Consider the following 23,518-nt stretch of genomic DNA (forward strand, 5'->3'; position numbering starts at 1 on the left):
TCTACTGTTTATATTCCTAACACAAATCCATTCAAATTAGTTTGGAAAGAAAAAAAATCTCTGTAACTGAAACAATAATGAGAAAGATTGCTTACAACTATCTTGGTGCCCACCTACATATTCCATTTAAAAACTCCAACTATGCTCTAGCTTCTTTTTGCATGACCAAGGTCTGCTTTCCCTTCTACCCCCTCCACCCTCCTTTGATATGAACTTCTATTTTTAGAACTATAATTTGAAAAACAAATGTGTGTATACACATGCACACACAGAGACACTCAAACACACACTGGTATCAGTGTGGGTTCAAGGCCTGAGCCTACCACTTACTGGTTAAGCAAGTTACTCAACATCTCAGAGAGAAAAAATATCTTTGTCCGTACCAAAGCCTATATTATACAAGACTCAGCTCAAGCTCTAACTCTTCCAGGAATTAGGGAGAACTAATTCCCTTTTCTTGAGACAGGAAAGAAACATTTCCACATACTTTATATTTCAATTTGTTCATCTTCCCTTTCAAAGTTCTATAGCATTTTTTCAATATGATATTTTTAAAACAAACTATATTCTGTTTTATACAGGTTGATGTATATTGGTTTTGTCTCTCCAACTAAATGGTAATAAATTCCTGGAGAGCCGGGACCATTTCAGATAAAGCTTCTAAATCCCTGATGGTACACAGCAAAGTGCTCAAAAACACCTTAGGAACCAGAAATCTCTTTGTTTGGGTATGGAACCAATGATAAGATTCTCTTTAGTCCCCATGGCTTATTCTCTTTCTTTTGTTGACCCTTCCTTCTATTCCCTTAAATCCAGCAGTGAAACAAGAAAAAGGGGGGGGTGGGGAGGAAGTGGAGGTGTTTTATCAAAGAATTTCTTGGCTTTAAAAAGGATTCATAATTTGGTATTTTAGCAAGCATTCCTTTTATTCTGAACATACTTAGGTTGTAAAGTTTAAACTTACAATGCAACTAATATGTAAAGTAAGTTGCACTCAATCTACTGAGCAGTTTACCCACTGTGACTTAAAGATATCTCTCCATCTACATCTCAGTTATTCATGTTTCATCTTCTTTTCATTTCCATGTTTCTCACTATATACAGGCCAAGTGTTACTCACCAATACCTCTAGGCTATATGTAACATGAGTCCAAAATCCTTGGAAAAGTCAATTATTAAAATTAGTGTCATTTTTTGTTTCAATAAAGAAATAATGAATTGGTATTTAATTGAGGAAAGCTTTCCTCACCCAAATTAACCTTCCATAATCCATCTGAACGACTGGTATTTGCAACAGAGCATTTTTTGGAAATACAATAAAACTTGAATATAGTAATTTTGATTAATTTTAATGTAAGAGAAAGATATCATTCCAACAATTTCTTCTCTGCTGCCCTCAAAAAATCCTCCAAGGCTTTACCATGCATATAAAATAAAAAACAAAGAGATAAATTGCCCTACAAAAAAAAACAAAAAACAAAACAAACAAAAAATCCTCTAATTATTAAAATTAACAGCTTTACAGGCTACTTAACCACTAGAAATATTTTTTTCCTGAACAACAAAAAATTTAAGTTCCCTGAAGAGCAAACTAAATTACTCATTCAGTAGGGAGAAATTCAGCTCTGGGAAACAAGGGTTGTATTCCATTCAAATTTCTAATGTCAAATACAAATAAATGTGCACATTCTAATGAATTATACATTTAAGAATCACAATATTTAATTCAAAAGTTAAATAACTCAAAATAAATTTATTTCTAAATATTTCACTTAAACATTTAAACATTTTAAATATTATCAAATATGCCTACCTTTTAGGCACAAAAATAATCATAATCTGTAATCATACATATTTATGAAATAAGGTTATATGCTAGGCATAAGATATATATAAAGACCTGTTTCTTACCTTGAGAAAATTACTATTCAAATAGGATACAACATCCTTTTTTCCCCCAATTCATGTTTTTGTTAATTTTTTAGCTAATTTTGTTTTTGTTTTCTTTTTAATAAGTAAGTAAAACTTAGAGAAGGCGTGCAATCTCACTGTGAGAACTTCACAATGGCCTGGGTAACTTTAACCAAAGTTTTTTTAAGGGTTACATACTCTCATTTTCAGAAGCATTATCTTGTTGCTTTAGAGTTTATCATGAGCAATCAGAGAAAAATGGGAGGAGAGAACACATTTTCTGTTTCTCTATATACATCCACAGTAAATAACATTTGATATCTGTTCCTGTTTCTCAATTAAAGAGAAAAACCAAAATACATTGACCTTAAAAAGTCTCCTATTACCACAGCAAGGTATATATAAGGTATTTATATATTTAAGAAAATAGGAATTTATATATTCAAGAAATAGGAATCTAAAACTTCCACTAAACTAAATTTAAATCAAGTTATTATCATGATATAGAAAAATTCCATGGACAGATCATTCCTATTCACCTAGAATTTTCTTACTGGATCAGTCCTAAGAAAGTAAAAAGCATAAATACATAAGCAACATAAATATAGTATTTATACACATACACACACAAACACATATACATCTATATAAACAGACACATATATACATGGCATAACCGAGTTGGTCTACATTCATCTCAATTTTCTACAACATTATTACTACAACATTGTATAGAAGTTTTTTAAAACCTTGAAACCATGGCAAAATTAAATCATACTCAATTTAGTTTTCACATAAAGTGTATTTTATTGCAAGTATGCAGCTGGTAACTCTCCAGACACAAAATGTTGAATTAACTGTTACATCTTCTCTGAAGCATTCTGGATAAATAACAACAATAGTTTAGGAATGTGCAGACTAGAAAGTTACTTCCCAATCCATTAGATCCTTTTACATCAATCCATGTCCAGCTTTTGCATTCTTAAACTAAACACTAATGTTTTCTTATCTTGAGCTCTAACTTGCTTGCAATTTTCCTAAATCTGGTTCCTTTTTTCCTGGGTTCTAAAGACTACATATAATTCATTTACTCTTGTTACCCTCTGGTCCATGAATGGGGCAGAGAGACTGGCCCTGGTGAACTGCATGCACATATGACCTATAAAAGATGAATACAGGGGAGAAAAAAGGAGGACAGTAATTGAAAGAACAATAGATCTTGACTCGGAGATCTGAGTTCTAGTACTACGTGCTACTAATTTGCTGCATGACATTCAAGTTACATTATCTCTCTAAATCTTACCTATTATAATACTACTTGGGACAAGATACAAAAAAGTATGCTTCTAGGGATATCCAGTGGTCTACAACATCAATTCTGGCAGAATGTGTTTACAAGTTTCTAATTGTGCCTGCTTCTTCCCTGTTTACTTCTTTTATGGTTCTCCATTTTCATTCAATTAAGTTTTCTAAAATCCCTGTTTGGAACCATTTCTTAGGTACTGAACACCCACTCAATTAGACTAATCCTACCTAATTTGAAAGATGAGGAGTATTTACCTGTTTTCTTGAGCCCCCTGCTAGCTACTAATAGAAACTTAGAACTTGCCTGATCTTTTGCTCCATCTCCCTTATCTGATTTTCTAAACCACCTACAGGATATTACTAGATATTTTACTAGCTTAAGGCAAACAAAATAAGTTCTTCTTACTTATAAATTAAAAACAAATTAAAAGTGTTTAACATATTACAATGTTTTTGTTTTCAGTATTACTACTTTTTGACAGGACTTGAACAGTGATTTCTTAACAAGACCCTTCATATTTAATACTCACATGCTTTGAGGTAGACATCTGTCCCACAATGTTAATAATACACTTTTTCCTACATATTCTATAATATATAACACTTCACCTGATATTTCATGAAAATAAAAACTCTTCAGAAAATGAAGAAAACCTACATTTTTATGATCCTTTGAGACGGTTCTAAAACTAGCCATAATTTCAACCACCATAAAAAATACACATCCTTTCTTCAAATAAATATTAATGGCACAAATAAAACAAAAAACCAACTATTCAGAATAAGTAAATATTAAAGTATATACCATGTATACCTACCTAGCAACAGAATACATAAAGAGAAAATCATTGTCTGGTGAACCTGGGGTCTTGCTATAGTCTCTATATTTTTTCTGAGTGGTATTTTTGATATCTTTCATTACAGATTCCATTTCTTTACTTAAGTTGGTCTCTGACTGTAAAAAATGCAAACATACATATAAAGTTTATTCATATTCATTTTCTCTAATATAGTCTAACACTACAATGTTTATCATATGAATACATTAGGAAATTAAAGTTAAGAAGTTAAAACAGATGTACATGAGCTATCCACTATAAATACACTTAGTGCACAAAGATAAAATAGATCAAGAAATATCTTCTATTTTTTCCTAATTCTATATTGTGATTGGTTAGCCTATAATCTAACCATGAACTAACCACACAAACCTATATTCTAAACAAATGAGTAGATGTCATTAATATTTTAGAACAATTTTCATGTTTATAAACAATCTGACCTCATTTAAGTTCACTTCTCAAAGACTAATATTGATGTCCCTTGCTTTAAGCATATTTTAAACACATAAAAATTTGGATTTACAAAAGAAAAAAACCAGACTCTAAAATTAGTCTTCAACTGAGAAAAGAAATTGCAAAGAAATAAATCTTTGAGTAGCTTTTAACTATGAATTTGTTTCAAAAGTCAATAGTTTTCATAAATTTATTGCTTAAACTAGGTACAGCTATCACTTCTTTCTGTATCATACATCTATAATGAAGGTAAAATATTTAAATATTTAAATCAAATAAATAAATCCTACTGGATGGGATAAAAGATGGGTTCACTTACACCAAATCCCACCAAAATAGACTGACTTACAGTGAATGGTTCAATCAAGTATATGATAGTTTATCTGATACATACACACATGAAGTGTATGTAAATCTATAATTACACATATATAAAGTGTGTGTGTATATGTAAATGTATCATCTGAATCCTAATATACCTGATGGGCATATTTTTAAGTGATTAGCCTATGCTTTACATTGTAAGATACATATATATGTAATTTATTTGTTTGGCTTTGTTTTTAAAGATTTCAACATCTTAAAAGAGTCTAACCATATCTAAGCTTATAGGATTTCATGATCTGGAAGATGTATATTAAAAGTATAACAATTTGGACTAAGGAAAAGTATAGCCTTTGGTAATAATTTGTTCCATTATTCTCATTTTTGTTTTTAATAACCACAAACAGAAAAGAAAAACATCTAAAAGCAATTGCTTTTAAATGTTTAAACGTCCAGAGTAATTTAGAAAGGAATGAAAATGAACGGAATGAAAATGAGAGCTGAAAGCAGAGCTGAGTTTACCAGGATATTTTTGCCTTACACTGATGCTTACTGGGAAAGCTCCCGGCCGTCCCTGCAGCTCTTCCACTTCCTTTATGAGATCTTGTATGCTTTTGTTACTAGGACGTTGCCAAAGGTTACTTTCCACATTGCTCCCAGGATAACAAGGAAGAACACTGTTAGCAAACTGCCTACAGAGAGGACACGTGAATTCTCCTTTGTCCACTGAGAAGCCCTGAAGAACCTGGTCATTCTAAAAGATGAAATAAACATACAAATTTATAATGCACACCTTTAAAGAAAACAAAAAATTTACACCATTACATTTTATAGTAAACAAATGAACCATGCAAAAAAAAAAAATCTCTAATATATGTCATACATAAAGTCTCTTGATGTAATGAGCACTGGGTGTTATATGCAACTGATGAATCACTAAGCTCTACCTCTGAAACTAATAATACACTATATATTAATTAATTGAATTTAAATTAAAAAAAAAAAGAAAGAGGGGCACCTGGGCGGCTCAGTCGTTAAGCGTCTGCCTTCAGCTCAGGTCATGATCCCAGGGTCCTGGGATCAAGCCCCACATCAGGCTCCCTGCTCTGTGGGAAGCCTGCTTCTCCCTCTCCCACTCCCCCTGCTTGTGTTCCCTCTCTCACTGTGTCTCTCTCTGTCAAATAAATAAAAATTAAAAAATTTTAAAAAGATGTTACTTGAAGAAAAAAACAAAGTCTCTCATTTGACTGTTGAAGCTTATCAAATCACTTCTTTCAACATGGCAATCATATCACCAAGAGCCTATCACCAAGAACTGCTGAAGTATCTTCCCCTTCTCTTAGTATGAAACAGTTAAATAATGAGGCAATTGATGTGTAATATAGATTTAAGATAAAGAATAACTTAAAAAGTAGGCCACATTACAGTGGATCACCTTCCCCTTACCCCATGCCCCTGTTTCTATAATCTATAGGTGACCACTGGGCAGATTCTCTCAGTGCCCATGATCCTTGATGGAGAATAGACAACTTGATTTAGTCTAAGACTAAATCAAGCCTAAAAAATGTGATGTGTCTTTGTCTAACTGCCAAACACAACTGACTGGACTTTATGCAGTGAATTTGTTTAGGTTTAATGGATAGGGGAAAGATTCAGTTAGGATGCTCAGAATGTAAGTGTGATAGGAGGGGAATTAATTTAACACCCTTTCCTTCAGATGTTTCTGATAGAAGAGGAGAAAACAGAATTTTTTAAACACAGACACATAAGCATATGTGCCTAGGAGGAAATTCTTACTCATAAGAGACCGCTATACATGCTAACCAACCAGAGGACTTAACACAGGAATCCAGACTCTTACATTTGTTCTTTTCTTTTGCTTGACACCACCACACAGCCATTTTGCTCTTTTAGGCCATTACAACTGTGTAGTCTTAACCACTATATTGCTCTTTTTCCCAGCAGTCTCTTTCTTACTCTGCCACTAACCTAACGCTTTATCTCAAAATATGTTTTAATGCATTAATGTAAATGTATGAATGCTACAATATGAACATTATTACTAACAAGACAAAAATAATGAGGAAAAAAAGGATACAAAGAGAAGAAAATGAATTTGCCTATGGTTACAAAGGTAATGACAATGTTAAGATGAATTTAAGTTTCCCCACTCTTAATTTAGTGCTCATTTCACTATATTTGGATCTCAAATACTTTGACTAAAAGAACCGAATTCTACTTTTTTTTTTACTTTTTGACATTTATTTTTTTCAAGTTCTTAAAAATGTAACACCACATCTTCTTAAATCCAATTCTGCAAATATTTACTAAGCTCCTATCATGTGTCAAATGCTATGCCAGGTGATGCATAAAGATTTAAGGTACATCTTCACTTAAGGTACTAACAATATAGAAGCAAACAAAAATAAATTATAATAATAGTGTGAAAAATACAACAGAAAAAGCTTCTCAGAGAAGATTTGTGAGCTAAGTTTTAAAGATACACAAGAAGGGTGTATAGAAGGTTGGGGTAAGAGTCCCGATCATTGAAGGACATTCTATAAGCTCAGCTCCCCTACAGCCTTAATTTTAAAGAATGCTAGATCCCCCTCCTTGCCTTGACTGAAACTAGGTTTTTTCTTGAAGCCTTCTCAGGTAGGCACTGCTCATTCTCCCACACCCCTCACACCTCAGTATTCTTCTCATCTCTAGTGCTGGCTTGAGATCTTTACTTTTGCATTCTCCCATTTTTGTGGCTCATGTCATTTAGGGATATCACCCTTTTCTTTCCTTTTTACTGTCATCCACTGCCCTCAATCACTGAAGACTTTGGTTTTCCTCACTGCTCCAAGTCCTACGACCCTCTTATGCTACTTCAGTGTATATAGGGACAATCTATCTTATATCTTAATCCATCAGCTCTTTGACCTCATTAGCTCCTACGGCACTGACCTCCACTCTACTCCAGTACCTGTTACCATGACCACCCCCTTATTCTAAAATGACCCCAAATTGTCCATATCTGAAAATATTAAATCCAAACAGCTTACAGTCTGACTGCCAACTCCTATCTCCTTTATCTTTTAGTTCCTCCCTTCTTCCCCAGTTTATCAAGCCTTTCCTATTCTGCCTACACACCATGATGTACCACCTCAAAAACTGTTTGGTCAATACTTCTCATTCCCCCTTCATATGTCCTTCCATCATACGTACCCCATAAAACCTTCGTACAAAATTAATCCAGTGTATGACTTCTCCAATTCCGCACTCAAATTAAAAAACTGAAATAACTGCTTGCTACAAACTGTTTCCATCTCAATTAAGCCCTGAATACTTCCTGGCAATCTTTCTCCAACATCCTATGAAGAATTCTCTCACCCAATTCCAAAGTGGTTTTTCCAAACCACCTCCTCACTTCTCAAGTCCCTTCATCTACCCCAGCCTTGCTCCTTCTACTCTAGAAGCATAAAGCTACACCTCTACCTCAGAAAGAAGAGAGTCATGACAGTTCCTTCAGCTTTCTGTCTTCTTCCACTCCAGTATTTACTTAATAAATCCCATTAGTCCTTCCATCCACTTTCTTCCTTCTACTCTCTTTGCTAATTCTCCTAACTAGTCTTTCAATCATACTGTTGCCACCATGATCCACCTAATGTGAGACTCTTATTCCCAATCAAATCTTTCACAATGACCACAATTATCTCTCACCTTGATTCCTTCCTCCTTCTTACACTGCACATGCCATCTCTCACCAAGTCCAGAAAGACCCTTTTTCTAAATATATTTCAAATCTCTAAGCTCTTCTCCATCTCCAGTGCAATGACTAAGCTCAAGCCACTATCATCTTGTACCTCCTAAATATCATCGCATTCTTTCTTACTCTACTGCAATCCCACAATAATCACCTACCATCTACACAACTGCCACAGTGACCTTTCTGAAGATGTCATAACTCTGCTTAAAAGTCTTTAATGATTTTAATGGCTCTCTGTAAAGAACCTATCTAAATAAAGTTCAAATTCCTTACACGAACCACAAGGCCCTTTACAGTATGACCCCTAATTACTTTTCCAGTCTTATCTCTCATCACTCAAGCACCACATTTCATTAAATGTTCTGGCACTCGGCAGATGTTCCAGTAAGACCTTGTGTATACCTCATAACACTTAACACATATACTGCAACTATCTATTTATTCTATCTCACGCAATGCATAGTAAACCCCTGGAAGGAAGGAATGTGTCTTATTCACTGTTGAATCCCCAATGTCTATCACAGTATCTGGAACACTGTAGACACTGAGTAAAATATTTGTTGAATGAATGATTGGAGATGTGTGAAAAATGCATAATGTGCCTAAGGAACTATTAATTAGCTTATTAATGCTGAATTGATGAAAGATAAAGCTAAAGCAACAGGCAATCCCAGATCATGAAGTACCTTGACTACCATTCAGAGAAGAGTGAACTTCCCATCAGGAAGAATTCAGTAAAGTATTTTTAAGCCAACGACATATGTCATCAGATTTACATTTTAGAAAGATCAATGTAGTGAATAAATTAGACTTGGAGTAAGGAAGCTGATAAAAAAACAACTGCAACAGTCAAGATGAGAGATGAAGGCATATACAAAAAGAAGAATAATGAAAGTAGAATATAGTCAAGTGAGATTTAAGAGACAGAGTAAGTAGAATTTAGTAAGTGACTGAATATGAGAGGAAAGGATACGAAGGGAAAAGCAGGAATCCACTGCTTCTGAGCTAGGAATTGGGAAATAGAGAAGGCCATGCTTTTAAGAAGCTGAGCTGAGAAAAAGAGAAAAACTGCAGCTACAGGGGAATGCAAAGTCAAGGGAAGAAATTCATAATGACAGGGACCTGAGCATCTTTATGAATTGAAAAGAAAGGACAGAACAGGCAGAAAAACTGAAGATATAGAAGAAAAAGAGGTTACTTATAATAGATCAAGGCCCCTGAGGTGAAGAGGAGAAAGGAATACTAGAGCATCAACAGAAAAATTATTCCTGAACAGAAGAAGGAATACTACCTCAAAGAGTAGAAAAGAAAGGATTGGTTGGGATGCAGACTCATTTATCAGGGAATAAATAAGCAAAGTAAGAAGCTAAGCTTAGTATGTGACAGAAAGCCACAGTTTTCTTGGTGACAAAGGAGGAGAGAGAATCTGATGAGAGGAAAGGGATCTTGGAGTTTAGGTGAAGAACCTGGGATAGGGGAGGCAAAGGTTTGGAATAGCTACTGAAGACACTAGGAGAAGAAACTGATAAAAGATAGGTAAATGAATTGATAAGTAATATCTACAGTTGGTGACCCTAGTCTAAGCCACTATTATACAGGAAACCACAAATTTACAGATATACCACTTCACTTAGTTTTATGACTTTTCTGGCAGGGCTAGCTGCCTGGGTCTCAAATCAAGGCAGGAGGATTAAATGAATGCTATTCAGAGCAGAATAGACATAGTACAAAAAAGTGAGTCTAAGGAAGAACTAACGCTAGGAAAAATGCAAAGGATTAAAGGACTAGAGATCTTGATGTCAGAAACAAAACACACTAATGAGAATGAAAGTAAGAGAATCTGAAGAATAATCATATAATAAAATGATATGGTAGGATATTAAAGCTTAATATTTCAGAGTTAGAGTAACAAAGTCTAAAATTACTACCATGGATATCATTTGCTGAAGTGAAATAAAAAAGTGAAATCCCTAAAGCTGAAGAGGTCAAGGAACCACAAGGCTGCATAGTTCAAATGGCAATCGAAATCACCTAAGATGAACTGGGATTTATATGCTATAAAAATATTTAATATCTAGAAAGATATATACATCTTTAAATACAACTTACCCGTAATGATTCCATGTAAGATTTATGACAATCTATATGTAATGTGTGGCCACAGGTTTGTACATAAACACCTCCTTCCCAGCCAATTGATACTGCCAAGAGACAAGAACTCTTAAAAAAAAAAAAAAAGACAAAATACAATTAATTTTAAAGAAACATAAGCATATTTAAATATATCCACATAAACCTCTGAATGATTTCATATTGTTATACCAATGTGAACTTTATATTTTTGTGATATAAAGTTAACACCCGACTTGACAGTCATAAGGCAGTATCTTTAAATCTGAAATACCAGTTTTAGCTTCCAAAAACCTAGGCTCATAATGAATGAGAGTAATTATAAATTACACTTTCTCCACCTCAAGAAAAATAAACTCTCAATATAGTTTAGTGTAAACTATTCTGCTGTTGATTATTTTACCTGTTCTATATGGTACTTAATCTCTCTGTGACATCTGACATTAACAACAACTTTCTTTTCTTTTAATTCCAGTATAGTTAACACAGTGTTATATTAGTTTCAGGTATACAGTAATAGTGATTCAACAGTTCCATACATCACCCGGTGCTTATCACAAGTGCACAGCTTAATTCCCATTATCTATTTCACCCATCACCCCACCCACCTCCCCACTGGTACCTATCAGTTCATTCTCTATAGTTAAGAGTCCATTTCTTATGTTGTCTCTCTCTCTTTCCTTTGCTCATTTGTTTTGTTCCTTAAATTTCACATGTGAGTGAAATCATATGGTATTTGTCTTTCTCTGACTGACTTATTTTGCTTAGCATTATACTCTCTAGCTTCATCCATGTTGTAAATGGCAACATTTCATTCTTTTTTATGGCTGAAAGGGTTAGTATCCAAAATACATGAAGAATTTATACAAATTAACACCCAAAAAACAAATAATCCATTTTAAAAATGGGCAGAAGACATGAACAGACACTTCTCCCAAGAATACATCCAGATGACCGACACATGAAAAGATGCTCAACATGATTCATCATCAGGTAAATGCAAATCAAAACTACAGTGAGTTATCACCTCACACCTGTCAGAATGGCTAAAATCAAAAACACAAGAAACAACGAGTGTTGGCAAGAATGTGGGAAAAAAAGGAACCCTCGTGCACTGTTGGTGGGAATGTGATAGTACAGCTGCTATGGCAAACAGTACAGAGGTTCCTCAAAAAGTTAAAAAGAGAACTATCCTACGATCCAGTAACCACACTACTGGGTATATACACCCAAAATACAAAAGTCCTAATTCAAAGGGATACATGTGCCCCTATGTTTATAGAAGTATTATAATTATGGAAGCAGCCCAATTGTCCATCAATAGATGAATGGATAAAGATATGGTGTGTATATATATATATATATATATATATATATATACACACGCACCCCCACACAATGGAGTAACAACTTCTTTCTTAAAACGCCTACTTCCCCCTGGCTTCCATAATACTACTCTCTTTTGATTTTCCTCTGATCTCTTTAAACCATTTGGTTTAGGCTTCCTTTTAAGACTCTTTTTTCTTCACCTGCCCCTTCAATATTTATACTCCTCAAGGTTCTATTTTTTTGTGCTACTCTCTTCTTACTAAAACTGTTCTCCCTGAGTGATTTAATCAGTAAATTCAACTACCTTCCAAACTTGGATCGCTTGCCTCAGTGACAGATACAAATACTCAACTGCCAAGCAGAAATCTCTAGTTTGATGTCCCTCAGATAACATAAAAAAATGTGTCCTGGGGCGCCTGGGTGGCTCAGTTGGTTAAGCGTCGCACTCTTGATTTTGGCTCAGGTCATGATCTTAGGGTCCTGAGATTAAGCCCGTCAGGCTCCATGCTTAGCTGAGAGTCTACTTAAGATTCTCTCCCTCTGCCCCTTCCACTGCATGAGAGCGTGAGCTCTCTCTAAAATAAATAAATAAATAAATAAAATCTTTTGTTTTTTCCCACAAATGTGGCATAAGTTTGTCATTTTTTTCCATGAATCTTTCTTTTCCTCTTGGTTTAAAAACTCCATAATCTATTTAGTCACCAAATCAGAAAACTAAGAGTCATTCTACATCACACTCTTTCTTTCACACCACAGTATTAGCTCCCAAACCACACAGATTCTATCTCCTAAATAACTTGTGATTTTGGCCCCTCCTCTTTGTTCCCACTACAACATTCATGTCTGTATCATTTGTTGTGGGGGAGTGGGTTCTTCAATAAATTCTCTTTTTTTTTTTTTAAGATTTATTTATTTGAGAGAGAGAGAAACCCCATGCGCGAGCACGCAGGTGGGGTGGGGGAGGGGTGGGGAGGGAATGAAGGAGAGAGAGAATCCCAAGCAGACTCCCCGCTCAGCAGGGAGCCCACATGGGGCTTGATCTCATAACTCTGAGATCATCACCTGAGCCAAAATCAAGAGCTGGTCACCTAACCGACTGAGCCACCCAGGCACCTCTTCAATAAAGTTTCTTAACTGGTCTCCCTGACTCCCTGACTCCAATTTCTTCTCTGCATAATGCATCACCCTCCATACATTTTTCTAGACTACAAATTTGGTCATAAGATAAGCCCAAAAGGTACCTTAACGTTTACAAAGGTTTAATATGCAATAAAGAAGGGACCCAGATTATATAAGCAACTACAATACCCTTTTGAAATCTGTTCTAAAAGTTAATTGCTTTTATCTCCTCTTTCTCTTATCTCTTCAACTTATTCTTCTCTCCTCTAATTCCTTCCCTTTAACCTTAAACAGGCTTAGACTTTTCCTCCTAAAATAATTTTCTTTGAATTTTCATTTGGCCTCTGTCAAACAACACTTGTGCCTGAACTTGAGTTTACCCTCTAGAGTCTGTAGTAAACAGATGGCCATGCCACAGCAATATTAGGAACAACGTCTATCATAAGTGACAGCACTTGATGAAAGATTTGAAAGCCATTAAAACTGAGTACACCTTTAAACTTTATTTTTACATTGAAATGAAATGTTCACATTATAATGTAAGATAACCAAATAATCTTTAAACAACAGTAAACAAAATTCCAATGTTAAATCAAGACTCTTCATGAGTAACTGAAAGTTGAAAATATTACATAGTGCAAAATGCCTTCCTAGCCAATTTAAAGATGTGTAACAGCACAAATCAAATACAGCAGGTGAGCTAGCTTCTATTGTTACAAATCAGAAAAGCAACAGAGACCTGCTTATCTCTGTTTTATGTTTTGGAGCCACTTGAAGTAGCAGCAGATTTAGGTCATTTTAGAATGGTTGGTAGTCAGCTAATAAACAAGCTGCTCTCTTGGCAATGTATTATAAAAACATAATTAATCTTTCTTTTTAATAAAGGCAGCTTTCAAAACTAAAATCAGGGGGCACCTGGGTGGTGCAGTCAGTTGAGCATCTGACTCTTGGTTTCAGCTCAGGTCATGATCTGAGGGTCTTGAGATCAGGCCCCCCACATCGGGCTCCACGCTCAGCATGGAGTCTGCTTGAGACTTACCCTCTCCCTCTGCCCCTTCTCCCCTTGCGCTCTCTCTCTCAAATAAATAAATAAATCTTTTTAAAAAAAAAAAGCCAAACTAAAATCAGTACATCATTTGTCTATGTAATTGTTAGGTTTCTTATATGAATCAGATGAATTTTTAAAAGGCAGGAAAACATTTACTAACACAAGACTAATATTTTAGAAAGACTTCAATGACGTGCCCACCACTGTGCTAAGAATTGCTTAATGCTGAATCCTCACAACCTCAATATTTATTAAAACCTTACAAAAAAGGAATGAAAAGTTTACCAAGATCACACAATTATAAATGGCAGAGCCCCAGTTCAAACCCAAGTCTACCTGACTCCAAAGCTCAGGTTCCCTCCCTACTGGGTCCTGTCTCTCATATTTAATACTCCGAGTTTCAGCAGCAGTACTATCTTACATGACTAAAATTCTACAGGTCAACTCGTAAAATGCATGCAACTGATGTGAAGAGAGCAGAGTCTACACAGTTCAATTCTGTAATCAAAATCAGTGCCTATTAATAGTAACTCTTCTGCTGTATACAGTCTGTCTGCCTACAAAACTCTGGTACTCTATACTAGAGTAATTCAGTAAAAAATCTAGTAAGCATCTACAACCCACACAGCACATGCTAGGCCCTGAGGGAACCATAAAACCAATGTAAGAACAGCCCTACACCTCTAGAGGTATACAGACCAGGGAGCAAGCCAGATATACATAAAATAACCACGATGAAAGTAAAGTAGTATTGTGTAAAAATATATATATTTAAGAATAAAATCCCACATCACTGACAGACACACAATAGAGATTCTGTTCAATTCAGATTTCAGTTCAGAGTTCTTACAAAAGAGATTTTCTTCTAGATATGAATAACTATGCCGGCTGCTTTAAGAAAGAGATACCATACTCTTTCTCTCCTTTATTAGATCTCCCCTTCCCTCAAACTTATTTTGCTCTTAAGTCTGGGTTATATTTTCATTGAATCAAGTTATTTTGCTTTTCTGTTTGGCTCTAGGATTCATCTCTACTCATCTACTCTAAAGTGATTCAAAATGACAAAATTAAAACCAGGATTATAGCAACAAAATAAAATCTAAATAAAGGTGGTAGTAAATTTCTGCAAAAGGAGAACTTAGCACGATTTCATCATTTTCTTCAAAATGAAGATATTTATTGGTTTTGATTAATAAAGTAATATATATATGCTGCAAAAAATTCAAAGAAACAATAGAGAATAAAGAAAAAAGTGAAAATGTGTACATGTGCATATGTATGCACACACACACACACACACACACACATAGAGGCTTCTTTTTACAAATAATAATAACTTCATTTTAAAGCCTCTGAAAATCTATGGAAGCATGGTCCTCATTACCTAACCCAAACTGCCTTATAAGGCCTACCTAACCTGAGCCCTTTGAAAAGGCTAGCCTGAATATTAAATACTTCACTATACATTTATACTGACCTTTATAATGTGTAAAGTGATCTAAAGAAATTTTTAACCTGGTAGGTGACTGTATGAAAGACCACATGAGCCCTATTTTATAGCTGAGGAAATTGAATCCTAGACTTTATCTGGCAAGCTTACATTGCTAAGACCAAGCCCCAGTTTGCTCACCTGGAACTCCTTCTACTCTACACAATGCCTCCCTAACTAGAGCCATCATCTCCTCCAGAACCCGCCAGAACTCTTCTCCTCAGTCCAGACTACTGAACCACATTCTATTCTGATGTTCGTCATTACTAGGTCAGTTATTGTTTATTCTAATTAAGTATTTTGTCTTCCACCTCTCCTATTAGTTTCTTCCATTTAATCCAGTGCATTAAGGGCAAAAAGAATTATATCTGGAAATCTATCAAGATATTCATCTCATATAGCTAACTAAAAATATTTCCCTATGTATTTTAACTATTTTAAGTTCTTATTACATGTGTACTTAATTCAAGATACAGCAGATCCAAAAAACAACAACAGGTAAAAGGAAACCCTGTTTGATAATCCACTGAGAAAATATTAAAAATGGTACAGAAATTTTACAAGGAAGTTAACAGTGCAAGTGCTACTAAATAAATAAAGTTGATCTTCCAAGACTAGAACACCTGAGTGCTATTAGATAGAACCCCTAAGTGCAAAGAGCTGGGAAAAAAACTACCAAGCTCACAAGAAACCACAGAAGTCATGAATTAAATCTGCCCCTACTTTATATTTTAAATCTTTTTTTTTTTTTAGATTTTTATTTATTTATTCATGAGAGACAGAGAGAGAGAGAGAGAAGCAGGCTCCCAAGGAGCAGGGAGCCTGATGCGGAACTCGATCCCAGGACCCTGGGATCATGACCTGAGCCGAAGGCAGACGCTTAACCATCTGAGCCACCCAGGCGCCCCCCTACTTTATATTTTAAAAACATCATAATAATAAAATATCAAAGCACATTTCTAAATCTTATTGTATATCTTTAAATGAAGGTAAAAGGAGGCAAAATCTTCATAAAATATTCATGCCAAATCTAAAAGTTTTTATAGAGTGAATACTTATCATTCCATTGAACTGAATGTGTATATTTCACAATAAACAACATTTAAAACATAGGTATAACATTTATAATCTGAAATTTTTATTTATTAACAGATTTCCATTTCTTTACTATCCATATATTAACTTTTTTCTAATAAACTTCAATATTCCAAATCAGAATGACATTTGATAGAAGAAAAAATATAAAACTCTAGAGAGAAGTAACCATCAATTTTACAGACAGAAATACTATATGATAAAAGGGTACTTACATCCTTAAAATAACGCTGTAATAATGAAAGTCTCACATCATGAACTGCTGCACATGTATCCCAAGGGTAAATCTGCTCCTCTTCAGTGATAGGCAATTTTTTTGGCTCAATGTTGTCACGGCACTGCCCCAAAACTACATTAACAATAAAAATAAGAGCTCATTAAATAACCAAACTGATTCAACATGATTCACCAGAAGTTGTTATTTATCACACAAGCTACCCTAATTTTCCTACTATTAGAATATTTTTAAAGACCCCCAAAAAGTGATATTCTAGTTTCTTCTACAGAGTAAATAAAATATGACCAGGGTGCCTGGGTGGCTCAGTTGGTTAAGCCACCAGTTGGTTAAGTTAATTGGTTAAACCAATTCTTGGTTTCAGCTCAGGTCATGATCTCAGGGTTGTGAGACTGAGCCAACATCATGTTCCACGCTTAGTGTGGAGTTTGCTTGAGATTCTCTTTCTCTCTCCCTGTCCCTCTGCCCCTCCCCACCTATCAAATAATTTTTTTTAAAGTATGACGATATTTGGTTTTTTGAAATAACACTAAAATATTAGTATGATATTTGGGTGTATGGATGGATGGATGATCAACTGATCAATAGAGGATGAAGGTTTTCAAAATTTGTCCACTGAAAAAGCCTAGAAGTTACGATTCTCCAGTATCATTAAACTTCATTTCTAAATATACTACTTCTCACTAAAAGGAAACAGAGATCCTTGGAGAAAAACTGCACCCAGGGTTGGGGAAAAGTTCAAGGGGAGCCTGGAATGTAATAAAGAGCAAGAAGGTATTCAAACACAGAGGGGCCACATCATGAGGACCTGCAGGAGTTCTGATGGCCAAATTCGAGATAATTTGAGTATTGAAAAGAATAACAGTAACAGATTACACATGCATTGATTCAGGCAAGAAACATCAAGTAAAAGGGTGAAGTGTCAGAGTCTCAATGTATCATCCTAGAGATTACCTACCACCATAACCAAGCGATCAAACTTGGTTGGCATCACCAATAATGAGACAAACTGTCACTATGAGCCTCCTAATGTGATGGAATGGGAAGGAACATCATTTATATAATGTCACCGTCAAAAATGTTTAACTTAAACCTAATAAGGAAATAATCACATGAATCCAGAAAATGAAATATTCTACAGAACAACTGACATAGGCTCTTCAAAATGTTAAAAAAGGGCCTAGAGAAACTATTTTAGATTCAAGGAAACTAACAAGAAATGACAACTAAAGGGTGCCTGGGTGGCTCAGTCTGTTAAGTGTCTGCCTTTGGCTCAGGTCATGTTCCCAGGGTCCTAGGATCAAGCGCCACACTGGGCTCCCTGCTCAGCAGAGCGTCTGCTTCTCCCTCTGACTCTCCCCTCCCCCCGTCCCTGGCCTGTGCTCTCTCTCTCTCTCTCTCAAATAAATAAATAAAATCTTAAAAAAAAAAAAAAAAGACAACTAAATGCAATGCATGATCTTTTTCTTGAATCAAGAAAATGTCTGTTATAAAAAATATTATCAGGAGAATGTGAACATATTAGATTTTAATATTAAATTTCTTAGGTATAATAATATAGAAGAATATCCTTGTTCTTAGGAGATACATTCTTAAGTATTAGAAATAAAACATGCCATCCGCCATTTTCTTCTAAAAAGTATGTGTGCATGTATAGATAAGAAAGGGAAAGAAAAACAAACATGGCAATATGTTAACAATTGTTGAGTGCAGGTAAAGAGTATTCTGTAGATATAAAACTTTCAAAATGAAAAGTTGGGAAAAGAGGTATATAGCAAGAGGGGAAAAAATAATACTAAGATTTTATAATTGTAAAATATCAAAGCACAAAAAAAGGGAGGGGGGGATATAAACATACAGTGCCATACCTTACTATAAGACTCAGTAAGCATGGGAAGACCATTTTTCAGGAAGGAATATCAGGTATATGAATGTGGGCCCTAAGTTCTGAAGAGATTTACAGCAGCAGCAGAAAGAAGAAATAGAAGCAGGGAGATGCTAGGAACTAAAATAAAATTAGCTATCATGTATAATCCTCTTAATACATTGCTGGATTTGGCTTGCTAAGATTTTGTTGAGGATTTCTGCATCTATATTCCTAAGAGATACTAGGTCTATCATTTTCTTTTCTTATGATGTTTTTATGTGGCTTTGGTAAGTAAGGCTGTTAATATAGAATGAGTTAGGAAATATTCCCTTTTTTTTTTTAAGTTTGAGAAGGACTGATGTTAATTCTTTAAATGTTTGGTAGCATCATGAGTGAAGCTTTCTGGTCCTGGGCCTTTATTTATTGAGAAGTTTTTGATTACTGATTCACTCTCTTTAACTGTTTAATGCCTGTTCAAACTTTGTTTCTTCTTGAGTCAGTTTTGGTAGTTTGTGTTTCTAGGAATTTATCTATTTCATCTAGGATATCAAATTCATTGACATAAAATTGTTCATAATATTCTTTTATAGTCTTTTATTTCTCTAAGGACTGTGGTGATGTTCACACTTTCATTTCTGGTTTTAGTGATTTGTGTGTTTTTTAATTCTTGGCCAGTCAAGTTGTAAAACTGTCAATTTTGATGATATTTTCTTTTTTTAAAGATTTTATTTATTTGACAGAGAGAGACACAGCGAGAGAGGGGAACACAAGCAGGGGGAGTGGGAGAGGGAGAAGCAGGCTCCCGGCCGAGCAGGGAACCCGACGCAGGGCTCGATCCCAGGACCCTGGAATCATGACCTGAGCCGAAGGCAGACGCTTAACGACTGAGCCACCCAGGCGCCCCTTGATATTTTCAAGAAACCAACTTTTGCTGACTCTTTCTACGGCTTTCCTATCCCTATCCTCTATTTCATTTATCTATGCTCTAATCCTTATTATTTCTTTCCATCTGCTAGCTTTGGGTTTAGCTTGCTTTTTTTTCTCTAGTTCCTTAAAGTGTAAAGTTAGGTTACTGATTTGGAATCTTTGTTTTTAATGTAAACATTTACAGCTATAAATTTCCTTCTGTGCACTATTTTCCCATAGGTTTGTGTTTTTTTTTTTTGCAGTTTTTATTTTATTATATTACGTTAATCACCATACATTACATCATTAGTTTTTGATGTAGTGTTCCATGATTCATCATTTGCATATAACACCCAGTGCTCCATGCAGAACGTGCCCTCTTTAATACCCATCACCAGGCTAACCCATCCTCCCACCCCCCTCCCCTCTAGAACCCTCAGTTTGTTTCTCAGAGTCCATAGTCTCTCATGGTTTGTCTCCCCTATTTTCCCATAGGTTTTGGTATGTTGTGTTTTCTTTTCATTTATTTCAAAGTATCTTCTAATTTCACTTGTAATCTCTTCTTGGACCCAGTAGTTGTTTAAGAATGTATTATTTTAATTTCCACCTATTTGGAATTTTACAGTTTTCCTTCTGTTACTGATTTCTAGTTTCATTCCATTGTGATCAAAGAGGATACTCTGGATGATTTCAATCTTTTTAAATATATTACGACTTCTTTTGTGACCTAATACATAATCTATCTTGGAGAATGTTCCCACTGAACAAAGATGTAAGAATGTGATCATCAACAAGAAACTAACTGCAACAGATCATCAGATCATAATGATACAAAAAGTACTAATTAATTATTTGGGGAAGGTGCTAAAGAACCACTACCTCAATACTTTGAGCACTACTAAATAAAGGGAAAGAATATGGTATTTATCCTGTCTTTCGTGTATAAAATTGAGAAAAATGTGTATTCTACTCTTGTTGGATAAAGCGTTCTATGTAAGTTGGTTAGATCTAACTGTTTTATACTGTTGTTAAAATGGTTTGTTTTTGTTTAATTTAGAGAGGGAGGGAGAGAGAGGTAGGGGGAAAAGGCAGAGGAAGGAGGGAGAAAGAGATTCCCAAGCAGGCTCCACACTCAGTATGAGCCCAACATGGGTCTCGATCTCACAGCTCTGAGATCCCACAACCCTGAGATCATGACCTGAGCCAAAATCAAGAGTTAGGATGCTTAAACGACTGAGCCACCCAGGTACTGCTGAAGTGTTTTCTTTTTTTGATCTTCTGTTTAGTTGTTCTATCCATTATTTAAGATGGGGCACTGAAGTCTCAACTATTATTATAAAACTACTTCTCCCTCTAATTCTATCAATTTTTGCTTCATATATTTTGGGTTTTTGCTGTTTGGTATTTTTTTTTTTTAAGATTATTTATTTATTTTGAGAGAGAGAGAGCATGAGAAGGAGGGGCAGAGGGAGAGGGAAAGAGAATCCCAGACTCTGCACTGAGCACAGAGCCTGACAAGGGGCTCAATTTCACAACCCTGAGATCATGACCTGAGATCACGACCTAAGCCAAAACCAAGAGTCAGATGCTTAACTGACTGCACCACCCAGGTGCCCCTCTTTTGTATGTATTACACCTTTAAAAAAAAAAAGACTTTATTTATTTGAGAGAGAGACAGAGAGAATAAGCAAGGGCAGTGCAGAGGGAGAGGGAGAAGCAGACTCCCGGCTGAGTGGCAGAGGCTCAATCCCAGACTCTGAGATTATGACCTAAGCCAAAGTCAGACACTTAACCAACTGAGCCACCCAGGCACCCCTGGTATGTATTATAACTGTTATATCTTCTTGATGGAGTGACTCATTTATCAATATATAATATCCTTTTTGCTCTTGTGACAATGTTTTGCTTAAAACCTATTGTGTCTGATATTAGCATAGCCATCCCAGCTCTCTGTTGTTTCTGTTTGCATGGAATACTTTTTCTCATCCATTTTCAACCTTTCTGTGTCTTTGGATCTAAAATGTCTCCTATAGACAGCATATTCATGTTTTTTAGTCTATTCTGTCAGTCTCTTTTAATTGGAGAGTTTAATGCATTTATATTTCAAATAATTACTGATTTAGAAGGACTTAATTCTGCTTTTTATTTCTGTATGTTCCTCAATTTGTTTATTACCACTTTCTATTGTGATTAACTGAATATTCTAGTTTACCATATTGATTCCCCTTCTCATTTCTTTTCTTTTTTAGTTTTTTCTTAGTTATCCATTAACTTTCTAACAGTCAAGTTGGAAACATTAATATCAACTTCCAATAGTATACAAAAATTCTGCTCCTTTACAGCTCCATCTTCCCTCCTTGCCCTTCATGTTTTTAATCTGACTCTCTGCATTTTTCTGTAAGAACATTGATATTTGGTTTAAAAATCTCAATCTGCAGGTCTTCCCAGATTCAGTTCCTTCTTATTACATGTTTTTTGTTTATTACATATGTTTTTTAAAGCACTAAGACTAAAACACTGACTTTCTTAAGTTTTGCAAAGACTGTGGTTATTAATAAAATGTAAAAGATTATATAACATTGTATTCAATGGACAACTGAAGCTCCCCAAGTCAATAATATTTACAACAGGCATTCTGCACAATAGTGAGACAACACGTAAAGCAATACCTTTAGAACTTTATAGAACTGCTATAAAGGCCCTTAACTTCTTAACTTAAGCAGTGTTTTGAAGGGTTCCTAATCAAGAGTCTATAATTCAGCACAACTCAAACATTAGACTAAAGGGAGAAATCACGGGACTTTTCTTCAATGCATGGTTTCAAGTCAGGCCAGTAAAGGATCAGTGGCTATAAAAAAGGTCTAGAGCAATAAGCACAACTAGCGCCCAGATTGTGGTCTCTAAATACCATTTCCCAATAAAAGAAACTAAGGCTTCTTAGAGAAATGGCTGGTTTCTGGGCCAGAAATATCAAGGTATAACTTGACATGCCAGAAAATATTAACTCCCAAGTCTATAAGTTTTGTGTCAAAAGAACTGAGGAAGTAACTTGAAGAGGCTCCCACTGAACAAAGATGTAAGAATATGATCATCAACAAGAAACTAACTGCAACAGATCATCAGATCATAATGATACAAAAAGTACTAATTAATTATTTGGGGAAGGTGCTAAAGAACCACTACCTCAATACTTTGAGCACTACTAAATAAAGGGAAAGAATATGGTATTTATCCTGTCTTTCATGTATAAAATTTATACATCCGAGTAACCAAAATAGTTGATGAAGTAAAATATCTTTTACAGAAGTATTTCAGGTAATAAACAAACAAAAAATGAAAGATTTGTGATCTCTGATGAACTGATGAATCTAGGCAATAATCATCATTCACCGCTAGTATCTCAAACAGACAGAAAACAGAGTGGACAGAGGAACAAGTTAAACATCATGGGGATATATTCAGCAAAATCCGAAATGTTCTTCAACGATCTAATTTCTTCAAAAAAGTATAATGTATGGGAGTAGGAGGGCCCCTACTTGGGAGAAGGGAGGAGGAAGAGGGGAAATGAAAAGGGAACTAATTAAAAGACTACAAGGAGACCCCTAACTATAAATCAATCAAATAAACAAGAAACAACTGGGGAATTTTGAACACTGACTAGGTATTTTACTATACGGAGGAACTAATTTACTTATGAGTGACTGTGGTTGT

The 23,518-nt window shown here is 35.1% G+C and overlaps 1 protein-coding gene across 9 annotated transcripts in view; it reads right to left on the minus strand.

The window, feature by feature from the left end:
- The window catches only part of UBR3 (ubiquitin protein ligase E3 component n-recognin 3), a 230,448-nt gene that overhangs the window by 76,256 nt on the left and 130,674 nt on the right, over window positions 1–23,518 (minus strand). For 7 of the 9 annotated variants that reach the window (XM_081814231.1, XM_081814223.1, XM_081814228.1 and 4 more), the window contains 4 exons: window positions 17,015–17,148; window positions 10,699–10,809; window positions 5,377–5,589; window positions 4,035–4,171 (listed from right to left, as the gene is read on the minus strand). In XM_081814231.1, coding sequence (XP_081670357.1) covers window positions 4,035–4,171; window positions 5,377–5,589; window positions 10,699–10,809; window positions 17,015–17,148 — 595 coding nt within the window. The remainder of the gene's footprint in view (window positions 1–4,034; window positions 4,172–5,376; window positions 5,590–10,698; window positions 10,810–17,014; window positions 17,149–23,518) is intronic. The other 2 variants (XM_081814224.1, XM_081814227.1) reach the window with 1 other exon arrangement.

This window comes from Leptonychotes weddellii, chromosome 3 (genome assembly GCF_054177405.1).
Source record: "Leptonychotes weddellii isolate Sample4059 chromosome 3, ASM5417740v2, whole genome shotgun sequence".
Taxonomy (NCBI): Eukaryota; Metazoa; Chordata; class Mammalia; order Carnivora; family Phocidae; genus Leptonychotes; species Leptonychotes weddellii.